Here is a 14663-nt window from a genome sequence, read left to right on the forward strand (position 1 = left end):
TGGTGTTTGGAAAAAGTCCAAAAACAAGCTGCCACTCACACCCAGATGGGCATGCAGAGACATCTTGAGTTGCAATTGAGAATTCATCCAGCTAGCCTCAGGCAGGGGGTGGAGGTGTCAGGGTGGGTGGGTCCCGATGGTGATGGGTGGTCCTCCTTTCCCTTTCCCGCCCCTCCCCTTCTCTCCACAGCTGTCTTTCTTAGTCCAGGCCAAGAGCCCAGATTTCTGGCCCCAGGGGACAAAGCCAAGCTGGGTGGGCAATGAAAGAGCCCTGGTGAAAGGAAGTTCTCCCCCTCCTAGGCCTAGAAGGCTTGTTGGGGGATCTATTAGAGTGAAGTTTTGGGGTGAATTTTAAGGGGCAAAATTGGGTGGTCCTTATCCATGAAACCCAACGAATATCCTGTCTCATGCTTCTAAAAATCTATCTGATTAAAGCCCCAAAAGCCACAGCCCAGGTCTACGGGCTGGTTCCTTGACCTCTCATAAATAATATTACCTGTCGTGGGGATTTCTTTTTAGGGTTCCTCCCCCGCCCTGAGCACTGATATCCTGTAAGTATGTGGCGTGGGGAAACGGGCGGATTAGGCTTTGGGTACGAAGCCAGGGTTTTGGTGTGTCACAATACCAAAGGAGTTTCTAATGCTTAGTGTGAAAAATAGACTGTGCTGTGCCCTCCAGGTATTTAGACAGGTTGGCAGTATTTACAAACCTTTGGCTCTGTGTGTGTGTATGTGTGTGTATTTCAAGTCATGGATATGTTGACAATGAGTTAGCTCCATCTGTCCTGCCAAGAGAGGAGGAGGAGGGAGCTCCCTCCCATTAGGAGTGTCGCCAAATTCTCAGGAGGTGGTGCTTCAGATTTCTTTTTTTCCTTTCACTCTTAGCAGATTCAAATTTAGCACCAGGAGTGAAGCAGCTTCTTTGTCTCGTGGCCGTCTGGGGGACGTGCGTTAAAATGTCGGTTTGACTTGGGGATGGGGCCAGAGCCCTGGGTGAAACTGAGGAGATGGAGCAGATGGGAAAGCCGTGTCCTGGCTTCACCAGAACTCGGATTCCCAGGCCCCAGATGGTGTGGCGGCCCGTTGAATATCGCAGTCACTTGCCCGGCTCCAGAACATTCAGGTACTAAGGGTTTGTGTTCCGAGTTGCCGGGCTAATGAAGGGGGCGGGGGGCAGTCTGGGCCGAGAAAGGAAGAGGACAAATTTTTTGGGGGGGCGGAGGGTAGGTAGCAGAAAGGAAGAATACTTCCTATTAACCCAGGGGACTGAGAGGAGAAAGGAGGTGCAGTGGAAGGAAGGGCAAACTTGCAAGCGAGTAATGGTAGAGAAACGTAACGTTGAGGGTCTTCATGTTAATCAGTGAAAAGTCCTTGGGAGAGTACTGTAGAATTGGTAGATCCAACCTGTGGAATTTTGTGATTCCTTCTTCTTTAACCTCTTCTTGGGTTATCTTTCTCTGTCCTTTAAATACTGTAATAAATAGTTTGACTACTACTTTTAGCCTGGATTCGCGTCATGCTTGGGTAATGTCTGGATGGCGTCAGGTTGCCTGAATTGTTTTAGCTTCACTTCTCTCTGTAATTCTATGTTTGTTATTGACTTCTAAGTCACTTTTCTCACAGTTGTCAGTAATGATATCTATTCTGGAGGAGACGTTGATGTACTTTACCACAAGAGCGTGCAGCAAACAAACAAAATGAGAAAGTGTGTATGAAGAGTATTAGTTCTGTTCAATTTATGTTTAGTATCCATCAGATGGCGAATTGAGTTGGAGTAAAATAGCTCCTTATATATAACCAGTCATATTTGTCTACCTTTTAATAGATCAGAATGGTATGTATTTTCTTGGCCTTTTTAGTGCAACAAGTGTAAGTATTTAAACACTGCAGTTAACTGTTTTAAACAATCATCTCCTATTTTTAATATACCCTTTTTGTAGAAATTGCTTGAAGAACATAAATGTTTTCTGTGACTCTTCACTGAAATCGTAGCTGTTGGTTTATTTGAAGATGATTCGATGATTTGAGAAGCAGTGTGGCCTAGTGGATAGAGCACACACCTGGGAGTCAGAAGGACCTGGGTTCTAATTCTGACTCTGCCACTTTTCTGCTGTGCGACCTTGGGCAAGTCACTTACCTTATTTGTGCCTGTTACCTCATCTGTAAAATGGAGATTAAGACTGTGAGCCCCCTGTGGGACATGGACTGTGTCCAACTTGAATAATAATAATAATGATGGTATTTCTTAAGCGCTTACTATGTGCGAAGCCCTGTTCTAAGCGCTGGGGGGATACAAGGTGATCAGGTTGTCCCACGTGGGGCTCACAGTCTTAATCCCCATTTTCCAGACGAGGTGACTGAGGCACAGAAAAGTTGTGACTTGTCCAACGTCACACAGCTGACAAGCGATAGAGACAGGATTAGAACCCTTGACCTCTGACTCCCAAGCCCTTGCTCTTTCCACTGAGCCACGCTTAGTACAGTGCCTGGCACATTGCAAGCTTTTAACAAATACCATAAAAAAGATAGGAAGAGACCACTGAAGGTTTAATAAAAGCATACTGAAGAATTAAAGCACTTAACCTTTGTTTCAAAGGCACTTGTTGCCATTTCTCTAATTACTCTTGTGAGGGCTGATTCCTTTTTTCCCCCCAATAAGGTCAATTATTCCTCACTTCCAAAATAACTCTGCCATTATATCAGCATGTCAGAAAACAGTTGGTCCTCCGAGCATTAGGGAATGCAACAGAGCAGGCTCTCGAGCTCCAGAACTTGCCTGGTGGCATTCCTCAAAATGGTAACACTACTTAAAGGACCAGTTCAGTATCATAATCAATTGCCAAGGTTGATGTCCTGGCTAGAGTGAGTCGTCTTAGAAAATTACCAATCTGAACAGGGCACCCTTCCATGAGTGTGCTGCCATGTGTTTTACCAACAGAGACTGCCCAATGTCTGGTTGTTATCCTGTTCTCTCTTGACTGTAAGCTCATCGTGGGCAGGGAACACATCACCCAACTCTGTTGTCTTGCAGAGCTTGCAGAGCTTGTGCAGAGCACACAGCGAGCCCTCAATAAATGCCATTGATTATAAAAGGAGAAGGATAGATAGCACGTCCCATAGTGATGTCGAGCCATACATAGAAGGGTTGGCAAAATTCAAGCAAGGATTGCAGTTCTATTTCCCAGGCTCCCCTGTGTGTAAATCTCTTAAGCAGTTGATCCGCTGTTAACCCGCTATGGTCCTTGTTCATTATGTTGGTCAGTTTGAGTCAAATATGTCTCTCTGTAGTTTGCTACAGCTGCTCAATCTGCAATTGTTTCCCAGAAGCCCGTACTCACCCATTTTGCAAGAGTTGTGTATGAACACAATAACACACACACACACACACAGTCAGTAGTCAGAGATGACATGACAGTGGGTGGGATTCTATTAAAACAATCGGAGATGCCTGGACCCCGAAGGGTTAATTGGAACAACTCCTGTTGCTGAGTTTGTATTTTGTGCCTCACTGCCGTGATAGTTTTCATCTGTATGAATTTTTTTCAGCCTGCTCATGTACCCAAGGGTTCTACATCATGATCGTTTCAAATTCCACAATGTGTTTTTAATCATTTAGCCAAGAAAGAATGTAGCCCCGTGCAGTGAGATGTTCGTTTTAATCCATGGGGCACGAACTTGCATATTCCTAGCATTTCCTTCACACACACAAACACACACACATCTACATGTATATACACATGTATATTATAAAGAAACTGATCATCAAGCTTTTACTATCAAGCTACTTTGTAAAATTGTGATGGAGAGGACTGCTGAACCTCCTTAACCGTTCCCTGCTTTTGCAGATCTGGCCCCCACACCCACCCGTTTTTTAAAAAAGCATCCAACAGGATCTGTGAGACAATACAAATTCTTCCTGTTTGCTTCATGTGCCAATATGGCAAAAACACACCCAGGCGAGAAAATAAATTTTCTGGAATCCTCACTTCTGTTTTGCATTTCCCTTCCCTCTGAACCTTTACATAGACTAGCAAATGAGCTTTGATATGGACACTAGGTAGGGGCTAAAATGTTGGATCACGGAGATAATAACTGTGGTATTGAAATGCTGTCCTGTGAATCAACGCCTTATCGAAGCAGGAGAGTTTGTGTACACCACTGAAGGTAAAAGCAATGCTATTGAGAGAGATTCTGTCTCCAGGATTACCCATAATGGAAAGGTCCAAGCTAAATTGTCAGAGTTGATTTACCTGTGCTGGGCAGCAGCAGCATGGGAAAGAGTCAAAGATGGATAATAGAGTGATCAAATTTTTAACAGACAATGTTAGAGACTTCAGTTTTTACTGCTTGGAAGACGGCAATGGTAAAACACCTATATATATATATTTTTTTTACCAAGAAAACTCTATGGAAAACCATAGAGTTGCTTTGAATTGGAAATGACGACAGCATTTAAAGAAGATTGAAATGCTTACGGTGTGCCAAGCATTGTATTAAACACTGGACAAGATACAATATAATCCGGTTGGATACAGTTCCTGTCCACATGAGACACACAGTCTAAAGGGGAAGGAGAAAATGTATTTTTTTCCACTTCAATGATGAGGAAACTGGGGTATAAGGAAATTAATTAATCAGTCAGTGATTGGTATTTAGCCCTTCCCTGATTAAGCCCTTGTTTTCCCTACTACCTCTCCCTATCTGTGTCCCCCTTGCACTTGGAATTGTGCCCTTTATGTACCCCGTCCTCAGTCCCACAAGATTTATGTACATAGTCATAATTTATTTTAATGTCTGTCTCCCACCCATAGACTGTAAACTCCTTGTGGTCAGGGAGTGTGTCTACCTACTCTGTTATTTTATATTCTCCCAAGCGCTTAGTACAAGTGCTGTGCACACAGTAAGCGATCAATAAATATAGTTGATGTTTGAGCTTTAGTGTGCGCTGAGCACTTGACTAAAGGATTTGGGAGAGTACAATAGAGTTATAAGACATAATCCCAGCCCACAAGGAGTTTACAGTCTAGAGGGAGACACATTGAAATAAATTACAGATGGGGGAAATGGCAAGGTATTGTATCTAAGTTCTTTGAGTCTGAGTGTGGCAGCATGGCCTAGTGGATAAAGCATGGGTTTGGGAGTCAGAAAGTCATGGGTTCTAATCCCAGCTCTGCTACTTGTCTGCGGAATGGCCTTGGGTAAGTCCCTTAACTTCTCTGTGCCTCAGTTCCCTCATCTGTAAAATGGGGATTCAGACTGTGAGCCCCATGCGGGACAGGAACTGTGCCTAACCCTATTTGCTTGTATCTACCCCAGCGCTCGGTACAGTGCCTGGAAAGCGCTTAACACATGCCATTATTATTAGGTGATGTAAAGATCCAAGTGCATAGGGGAGGCAGAAGGGAGAATGAGTAGGGGAAATGAGTACTTTTTTGAGGAAGGCCTCTTGGTGGGGATGGGATTTCAGGATAGCTTTTAAGGAGGGGAGAGCGGTGGACTGCTGGATGGGAAAGGTGAAGGAGATCCAGGTCAGAGAGAGAATGCGGACAAGGGATCTGATTTGTATCTATCCCAGAGCTTAGAATAGGGCTTGACCCATAGTAAGTATCTAACAGACACTACAAGTTTTGTTATTACATTGTTTAAGCTCTAAAAACATTACACAGAGCCCTGAGTTTGGGAAACAAAATTTATACACCCACCTGACCAGATCATTCACAGATGTTGAAGCCAATGGGAAACAGGAGTATCTGAACAGGGAAGTTGTCTGTAGATTTGGCATCCTCATTCTGCAGAATCAGAAACCGAGGTGCCGGGCTAAGAATCCACAAATAACATTAAATCATCTGAGGGATGAAATGTCTAAGGCTTAGTCATTGACAATCTACTCACTAGCTAAGCCAGAGGTTAATAAAACCCAATGTACTAACAAGGGTTTCAACAACTGAAATGATTGAGTTCAAGTTTTGGGAAACACTGATGATGTTGGAAGCACTGCTAGATTGCAAATTCCTTGAGGGCAGGGATCGTATCTACTACATTGAAGCAGCGTGGCTCAGTGGAAAGAGCCTGGGCTTGGGAGTCAGAGGTCATGGGTTCGAATCCCGGCTCTGCCACATGTCTGCTGTGTGACCTTGGGCAAGTCACTTAACTTCTCTGAGCCTCAGTTCCCTCATCTGTAAAACGGGGATTAAGACTGTGAGCCCCACGTGGGACAACCTGCTCACCTTGTATCCCCCCCAGCGCTTAGAACAGTGCTTTGCACATAGTAAGCGCTTAACAAGTGCCATTATTACATTGTCCTTTCCTTTGCCCTTGTTGTGTTCTGCACAGGGTAAAAACTTTATAAATACTATTGATTGGATGGATTTGCTGACAACTGGAGTTTAGGAATTGAGCATTATTTATATGTATATAGACAGAAAATGTAGTGAGGCAACGTGATAGAGAATTTGGGACTTTATTGTTTCAAATTTCTGCTCTAACCAGTAGCCAATTCCGCATCTTCCCCTTCCCCACTCAAAATCTACCCTGAGCCAAGTTGAATGGCAGGTTGTTGAGTGGAAGTTGAAAGTTCCGAGCACCAAGTTTCACATCCAGCAGATCAGGAACTGTATCCCCTGCATCCATCTTGGTTCGTCTCCCATCTCAGTGGCTTTGGGCAGGTGGGCTAAGGGGAAAGGGAGAATGATCTCTTACCTCTTCACTCCCCCTTCATGTCCCACAGGCCATAACTATCCCCACCTTCATTTTCTTGTCTTATTCCGTTGAGTCGTCTCCAACCCATAGCAACTCCATGGACCCATCTCTCCCAGAACGCCCTGCTCTCCACCTGCGATCATTCTCATAGTGTATACACAGAATTTTCTTGGTAAAAATACGGATGTAGTTTACCATTGCCTTTCTCTGTGCCGTAAACCTGAGTCTCCACACTTGACCCTCTCCCATGCCACCACTGCCCAGCACAGGTGAATTTTGACTTGTATCAGATTGCCTTTCACGCACTAGCCACTGCCCACGCTAGGAATGGAATGTGTATACCTCTGCTTGACTTTCCCTCATTTAGCCGAGAATCGTAGACTACTGGAAACTCTCCAGGTGCGATCCTGAGAGGGGTCTCCACCTTCATAGCCTTAGTAAAATCACTTCTTCGCTAAAAAGCTTTCCCCGACTAAGCCCTCATTTTCCCTACTCCCTCTTCATTGTGCATTACCCTTGCACTTGGCTTTGTACCCTTTATTCACCCCATCCTCAGCCCCACAGCACTTAAATTACATGTCTTGCTAACATATGTTGCCAACTTGTACTTCCCAAGTGCTTAGTACAGTGCTCTGCACACAGTAAGTGCTCAATAAATGTGATTGAATGAATGAATATCTGTAATTTAATTTAATGTCTTTCTCCCCCGCAAGACCGTAAGTTCTTTGTGGACAGGGAACATGTCTGCCAACTGTGTTATTGTACTCTCCCAAGAGCTCAGTACAATGCTTTGCACCCAGTAAGTGTTCAGTAAGTGTGCCATTGACTGACTGATCTCCTTGGTAGGTGATTCCAACAGAAAATGCCTCCAAACCCTGGATGTAGGAGAATTGATTCAAAGCCTGACTTTAGGAGTGACACACCACGGTCTTTTTTTGTTTGCTTTTCCAATCAGTCACTGAATGATCTCTGGAACAGAGCACAGTACTAATTACTTTACAGTATTATAAAGTAGTCATGGCCCCTGTCTTCAAGGGGCTTACAATCTAAAGGGTGGACAGACATTAAAATAAATTACAGCTCGGGGAGGTAGCTAAGTATAAGGATATGGACCGTGAGCCCGTTATTGGGTAGGGACCGTCTCTATATGTTGCCAACTTGTACTTCCCAAGCGCTTAGTACAGTGCTCTGCACACAGTAAGCGCTCAATAAATACGATTGAATGAATGAATGATATGGACATCACTGTTTTAGAGGTGTGAGAGATGGGGCGCAAGTACAGGTTAACTGTGAACTGAGAGTTAGGGTTTCCAGTTGAATATTTCTAAGGCAAAAAAAAAATCATCTCCATCTTATAGCTTTCTCAGGCTGTCTACAGAACATGGCCTTCCTACTGTGTTCATCTAGCCTGTGGGTCACCCTGCTCTGAGGAGTGTGATTCTATACTCCAATGGATGCTATCCTCTCTGCTCTCTATCCCTGCCTCCCCTAGACTTCCTCCTCCTAATGGACTTCTTTTGAAGTCAATGGAAGTACGATATGCCAAGGGGCAATCCGTGTCAGGAGAATAGAGCCCATTGTGAAGAATGCCGAAGCACTGAATTGTGGTAGGAGAGAGGAAGGAGGGGCGAACTTTTCAATAAAATTGGAAGAAGGAAGGTTTCTTTTCAGGTGGAAGGAAGGTTTTCATTACTCTCCTCTAATACTGATGGTTATTCTGAGTTGTTTTCAAAGAGCTGAGTAAATGCATTATTATTAATGACAATAATAATGATGGTATTTGTTAAGCGCTTACTGTGTGCCAAGCACTGTTCTAAGCTGTGGGGGGGATACAAGGTAATCAGTTTGTCCCACGTGGGGCTCACAGTCTTAATCCCCATTTTACAGATGAGGGAACTGAAGCACGGTGAAGTTAAATAACTTGCCCAAAGTTACACGGCTGACAAGTGGCGGAGCTGGGATTAGAACCCATGACCTTTGACTCCCAAACCGGTGCTCTTTCCACTGAGCCATGCAGCTTCACAATCAATGCAGTCATCTCCTTTTTAGATTTACACATTACTTGGTTTTGTTTTTTTTTTACCTTATTGTTGATGAGGAGCCTGGGGGAGCAGAAGCCTTATAAATGATTTGACGAACTTTTCAGCCTCTGTATCTCCAGGTCAACCCAGTCCCCCACCAAGCAACAATCGGCAGCTTTTAGTTAGGAATTTTTTCTGCCGCCGTCTTGAAGCAAACTGGAAAGGAGAATGAAATTCCAGAGTCTGGGGTGGAGATAAACCGTGGCCACTCTTGGCATAGTTCTGACTCGAAACTTCTCCGCGGGATAAAGGGTAAATCACGGTGAAGCGTGGTGGCATTACGGAGCTGAAACTGGTTTTAAAATACCCAGTAGGTGGATTGGGTGTGTCAGGTTTTGGAGAATACATTGACCTACTTGGGAGGAATGTGGAGAGAGTGTATTCTCACTCTAATGCCCGATGAGTAAAAGAATAGGTAATGAAGGCCGAAGGGAAAATAGGAGAATCAGTTGGGATTCTTTCTTGTGTAGATTATAGGGTAACACTCCATGTTCAAAGATGACAGTCCTCATGGAGATTGCTATTTGGGCGTGTTGGGCAGTAGAGGCTTATGTTGCGCAGGCTAAAATCATACTAAAAGCCTTAATGTACTTTTTCTAGGATTAGTGTTGGCTTTTGTTTAAGCTCCTCCGGATTTAACTCAGGTTAATTAGTCAACCTAAGATTTGGAAAAAATAGGTGAGTTTTCAACTGCCAGCTTCATCCATGGAATGGGGATAACCCTGAATCTTTATTTCGGCCTCTTGTCCTAGTTTTCTCGTCACTCTGGCCAGGAAGGATTATTTTCCCAGGCCCGCTCTCCACCTGTCCGAGAAAAGAAGTGACTGGACTAAGAGAAAGAAGATTCGAGACTTGAGATCCTGCTTGCTATAATCCCAGGGTAGGCCCCTGTGCCGAATAAATATCCTGGAAATTAAATCTTTCTGAGTTTGTCCTGGGCGATGGTGCCCCGCTGACTTGCTAAGCATTAACGGTTACTTAGACAATAAAAGTCACACTGGTGTGATTCTACGTAGCACAAGATGGCCTTGGAATAAGCGGGCTTTTCTTTTTGATTTCATTTCTGTCCTTCCCAGCTGTGTCCTTCTCTTCCTCTAAAAATGCACTCTGAGAGGCTGTTGTTTTCCTTTCATCACTCTAGTAGTCAAAACAGAGATATTAAGCTTTAATTTTGGCTCAGATCAGTTATCAAATAGTTCTGAAAACAACCAGCTGCTTCTCAAAAATGGACGACAAAACTAGGTGAAGAACAATAAATTATAGACAGTGTGGTTAGGGCTATTGGTTCTACACTGACTTTTTCAGCCACACATTGGGCTTTAGGGTGCATTTCATCGATATTGGCGTTTTTTTTCTGAGCAAGAAGCTCTGTAATTTAGCTCTATAAACTGGCAATGTTAGTCCAGCAAGGAGCCATAAGGTGAGTTTACAGAAATAAAAAAATAAACACGATACGCCAAAAATGCATGGCAATCAGATTGTACACAGCCCCTGTCCCATGCAGGGCTCCCAGGCTAAGAGGAAGGGAAAGAAAGTAATTTATTCCCATTTTACAGTGGAGGGAACTGAGATAGAGACTAGTCAAGTGAAGTTTTCTTGCTCATACAGCAGGTCACTGGCAGAGGATGTGACCAGAACTTGTCTTCTGACACTCCATCCCGTGGACTTTTTACTAGCCCCACAGACCATCCAGTGACACTTTTTCTGGCAAAAAGGGCAACTTTCTAATTTATTGAGAGGTGCTCTCCCGTTGAAGCTTCCTGTCTCTGAAACAGGCAGGAGATTGTCTGGAGAGGATCCTAAAATTAAAGTCGGAGAGGGCCTGGATGTTTAGGTCTGATTGTTGTAGGAGAGTTCATGGGTTGAATTTTTTTCTTAATTTATTAAAAATATCTACTCATATGGCAGCCTGCTTTGCAATCACAACTCAATTTAAGCCTCAAAATGTTACTGAATGATGTGTGAAAGGGATTACTACTAGAATAGTAATAATGAAAAATGTTATAATAATGGTATTTAAGGGTATTTAATTGGCCAAGCACTGTCCTACTGAGTTCAGATACAGTCTCTGTCCCACACAGGGCTCAAAGTAGGAGAGGGAGAACAGATATTTAACCCCCATTTTATAAATTGAGGCAGAGAGACATTTAGGGGACTTGCCCAAGGCCTCCCAGCAGACAAGAGGAGGAGTCAGGATTAGAACTCGTGTCTCCTGGCTCCCAGACCCTTGCTCTCTCCACTAGACAACGCTGCCTCGCAAGGTTTTCCTTTCTCTAAACAAGACTCCTGGGAATCCTGTTTCTTGGAAACTGTTGGTTTTTGGCAAGCTACCTTTGTTCCACCTACATTTTTTAGTGAGGAGATAAGACCCATTTGGAAGCAAGTAGACGAAGCACTTGGTCTCCTCCATTCAAACTCTAAATGTTGTTTTTTATCCCTTAGCTGAGATGCCGAGGAATGAGGGGAGGCCCCTGTGTTTTTAAGATAAGAATTTTCTCTGAATCTTAACAACTGCAACTAGTAGATTGCTTACCAATGAGCTGTGGATGTTTCTAATTCCTAGTGGGAAGTTTCAGTGTTTCCTCCATGAAATTATTTTAATTAGATTATTATTCCATGGTTTCAGGTTCAATAAAGGTGCATTTGATTTAACACCAAATGCTTGATCTCACCTGTCAGGACACTGCTACACATTTAAAGAGTTTACTCACCAGTTCTATACTGACAAGATTCTTTTTTTTTCATTATTACTATTCTTATTTTAATTTTTTCCTTGTTATTATTATTATTACTTTCATTATTCTTTACTAGCCCGTGGTGAGTGGCTCTAATCCCAGCTCTGCCACTTGTCTGCTGGGTGACTTTTGGCAAGTCACTTACTTCTCTGAGCCTTAGTTACCTCATTTGTAAAACGGGGATTGAGACTGAGCCCCACGTGGGACGGGGACTGTGTCCAACCCAATTTGCTATATCTACCCCAGCATTTAGTACAGTGTCTGACACACAGTAAGCACTTAACAAATACCATAATTATTATTTTTACTGGTTTGATCTCACCTGTTCTCTTTCTCAGGACACCGGTACACATTTTGAAAAGCGTTTACTTGCCAGTTCTATACTGACTAGATTTTTTTTCCTTATTATTATTATTACTGTAATGCTGTAATTACTGTGCCTCCTTGCATCACATTTTAAGTGAAGGGAAGGTAGAAGGCAAAGTGCCTTTTTCTAAGTGCCTTGTCCTAGAAGAAATGTAGTCTCTATTCTTCTGCTGCTGAGCTTAGCTGGAGGAACTTTAGAGAGAAGTGTGGAGGGGGGCTTAGTTCTGTCAATGAAGCCTAGTCAAGGTGTCTTCTACTTGCTGGTTCCAGCATCACATCAGGGTCACTTTTGTGGGTCCTGAGTCCTCCTTGTCCATTTCTCAGAGCAGGGACATTTCCCCTACCCTCCGCCTGGCCTTGATTGCTTGCCTGGTCTAGGCTGGTGGGGTCTGCCCTGCCTGGAACTGATCCATTTTTTATGGGGGGATGTAAGGGCCCAGTTTCTGTCAGCCAGAAGTTCACATGGGCCTTTGTTAGACTGAATCACAGTGATGGTTTAATCTGCCAGGACTCTCCTATTTTTGAGGGTTTCAAATGAAGAGGAGGATGTCTTTATTATGTGAGAGATATGGGATTAAAACTCCATTATAAACATCCCATTCAGGTAGCTCACCGAAAACAACTTGGTCATGATAAAAGTCTACCGCTTTCATTTTATGGACAGGGAGAGGAACTGGGTATTTCGTGATGTTGCCATCTCAGCAGGGATAGAAAATGCCTAAGTACTCTCTCGATGATTTGTGCATACATGATGTGCCTAATGTCTTCAAGCATCTTTGTCCTGCAAGCCCCTGTCAAAGCTCATTTCATCAATCTTGTCTGTAGAAGCCTCCCTCTGCCTTATTTTATTAACTTTGTATCTACCCCAGCACTGGCACATGAGTGCTTAACAAATACCACAATTATTATTATTATTATTAATATTAATAAATTGATCCCATTCCCACATCCCCTACTCCCCAGCCTGTTCTCTACTGAAGGAAACACTTTGGTCCCTGTGCTTTTTCCATTTTGGACTCCCAGCTAGCACTTTATACTTTCCCTCTGCCTTTTTTTTTTTAAAGGTGTTTGGTAAGTGCTTATTATGTGCCAGGCACTGTACTGAGCACTGAGGCAGTTGCTAGACTGGATGCAGTCCATGTCCCGCATGAGGCTCACAGTCTCCACGTTTTACAGATGAGGTAACTGAAGTACAGAAAAGTTAAGTAACTTGCCCAAGGTCACACAGCAGGCACATGGCAGAGTTGGGATTAGAACCCGGATCCTTCTCCCAGGCTCCTGCCCTATCCACTAGGCTGTGCTGCTTCTAAATCCCACATCCATCCAGCTGCCTTTTTTTCCTCTTTCCCAAAGCCTTCCTTGATAACCCAGGCAAGAGGCTTGGTAATTTCTCCCATCCCCTCCCACCCCACCCCCACAAAACCACTTCTCCATCCAAAAGGGGAGTGATCTCCCAATATCCGAGGAGTGATTCCACTTTGGCACAGTGTCTTGGGTTTTGATTTGTGCTCTATAATGGCCCATAAATTTTCCCATTCATTCCCCACAAAAATTTGGCTTTGTAGACAAACCATTTCTTACGTATTTTTTCCTCATCATAAAATATACTTTGGTATCGTCTCTTTTTAGCATTTCCATCTTAGATAATAATAATAATTGTGGTATTTGTTAAGCGCTTACTACGTGCCAGGCACTGTACAAAGCACTGGGGTAGGTTGGAATCAGGTTGGAAACAGTCCCTGTCCATAGTGGGGCTCACAGACTCAATCCCCATTTTATAGATGAGGTTACTGAGGCACACAGAAATGAAATGACTTGCCCAAGGTCACACAACAGACAAGTGGCAGAGATGTAATTAGAACCCGTGACCTTCTGACTCTCAGTCCCACCCTGCCATGCTGCTTCTCTAAAGTATCAGTTACAGAAAGGAGTCTGGGAGGGCCCTCCCTTCATTACTCCTCTCCTCCTTCAAAGATCTGCTAGGACTCTTCTTCCTTCATGGATGCAGATCTTGCCATCTGCATTTTAAAAAATCATCTAATGACAGAGAGATCTTATCTGTCAGCGGGTGTGGCTGAAAAAACCTAGTTTTTCTGGCCCATTGATCACCTTATCTCATGCAGGGCTTGTCACGGTTTTTGGATGGGGCTCTTGCTGTTCTGATGTTCCCACAGTCCCCCTCCAGTAAAACAATCCCTCTCTCCCGAGTATGTCTAAACGCCAAACAGGTTTGTCACCCCAGAGTCTGTTGCTAAACTACATGGTTGGAGCCTGTGCTTTGCTAGTAGTCCAAGCAGTTGTTCTGCCCTCCCTACATCTGTGCAACCCGTTTCAGTTCTTACAGAGAATGAACTGAAGTCATGTTGCTTTGAACATGGTCCCAGTCCTGGGAAATCGGCTGTATTCCAAGACCTTGGGGTAGACGATACTGCCTCGCCATTAAGCATTGGGTATGGTTTGTAGGTAATGATTGAAACTGTTTGAGTGCAAGAGTTTAATTTGCTTGTCTGACCCTTTCCCCCCTCACCATTAGGTGTGAAAATAGGTTCCATTTTCTCTGCTTCCATATTTGGGGATCCTGCTATGGACCTAGAAACTGGTGTTCAAATTCTCTTCCGAAGATCTTTTAACCCACTAGAGTAGGAGCATCATCAGAAGCCCGTGAAAAGGCTGCCCGAGGTTTCTTTGGCTGTTTTCCTGATAGAGCAGACGACTTCCCATAAGTCTCCCCTGACCCCAACTTCCAACAGGTTTTCCTTACTGGGAACATCTGGTGCTTCTTC

General features: G+C 43.8%; 1 protein-coding gene across 1 annotated transcript in view; it reads left to right on the plus strand.

Annotated features, from left to right (window-relative positions):
* Nucleotides 1-967: 967 nt before the first annotated feature.
* The window catches only part of ARHGAP40 (Rho GTPase activating protein 40), a 70754-nt gene continuing 57058 nt past the window's right edge, over nucleotides 968-14663 (plus strand). Inside the window, exon 1 of the mRNA XM_038750533.1 lies at nucleotides 968-1122. Within this exon, the coding sequence (XP_038606461.1) occupies nucleotides 1007-1122 (116 nt within the window). The 5' untranslated portion in view covers nucleotides 968-1006. The remainder of the gene's footprint in view (nucleotides 1123-14663) is intronic.

Source organism: Tachyglossus aculeatus, chromosome 8 (assembly GCF_015852505.1).
Source record: "Tachyglossus aculeatus isolate mTacAcu1 chromosome 8, mTacAcu1.pri, whole genome shotgun sequence".
Classification (NCBI taxonomy): domain Eukaryota; kingdom Metazoa; phylum Chordata; class Mammalia; order Monotremata; family Tachyglossidae; genus Tachyglossus; species Tachyglossus aculeatus.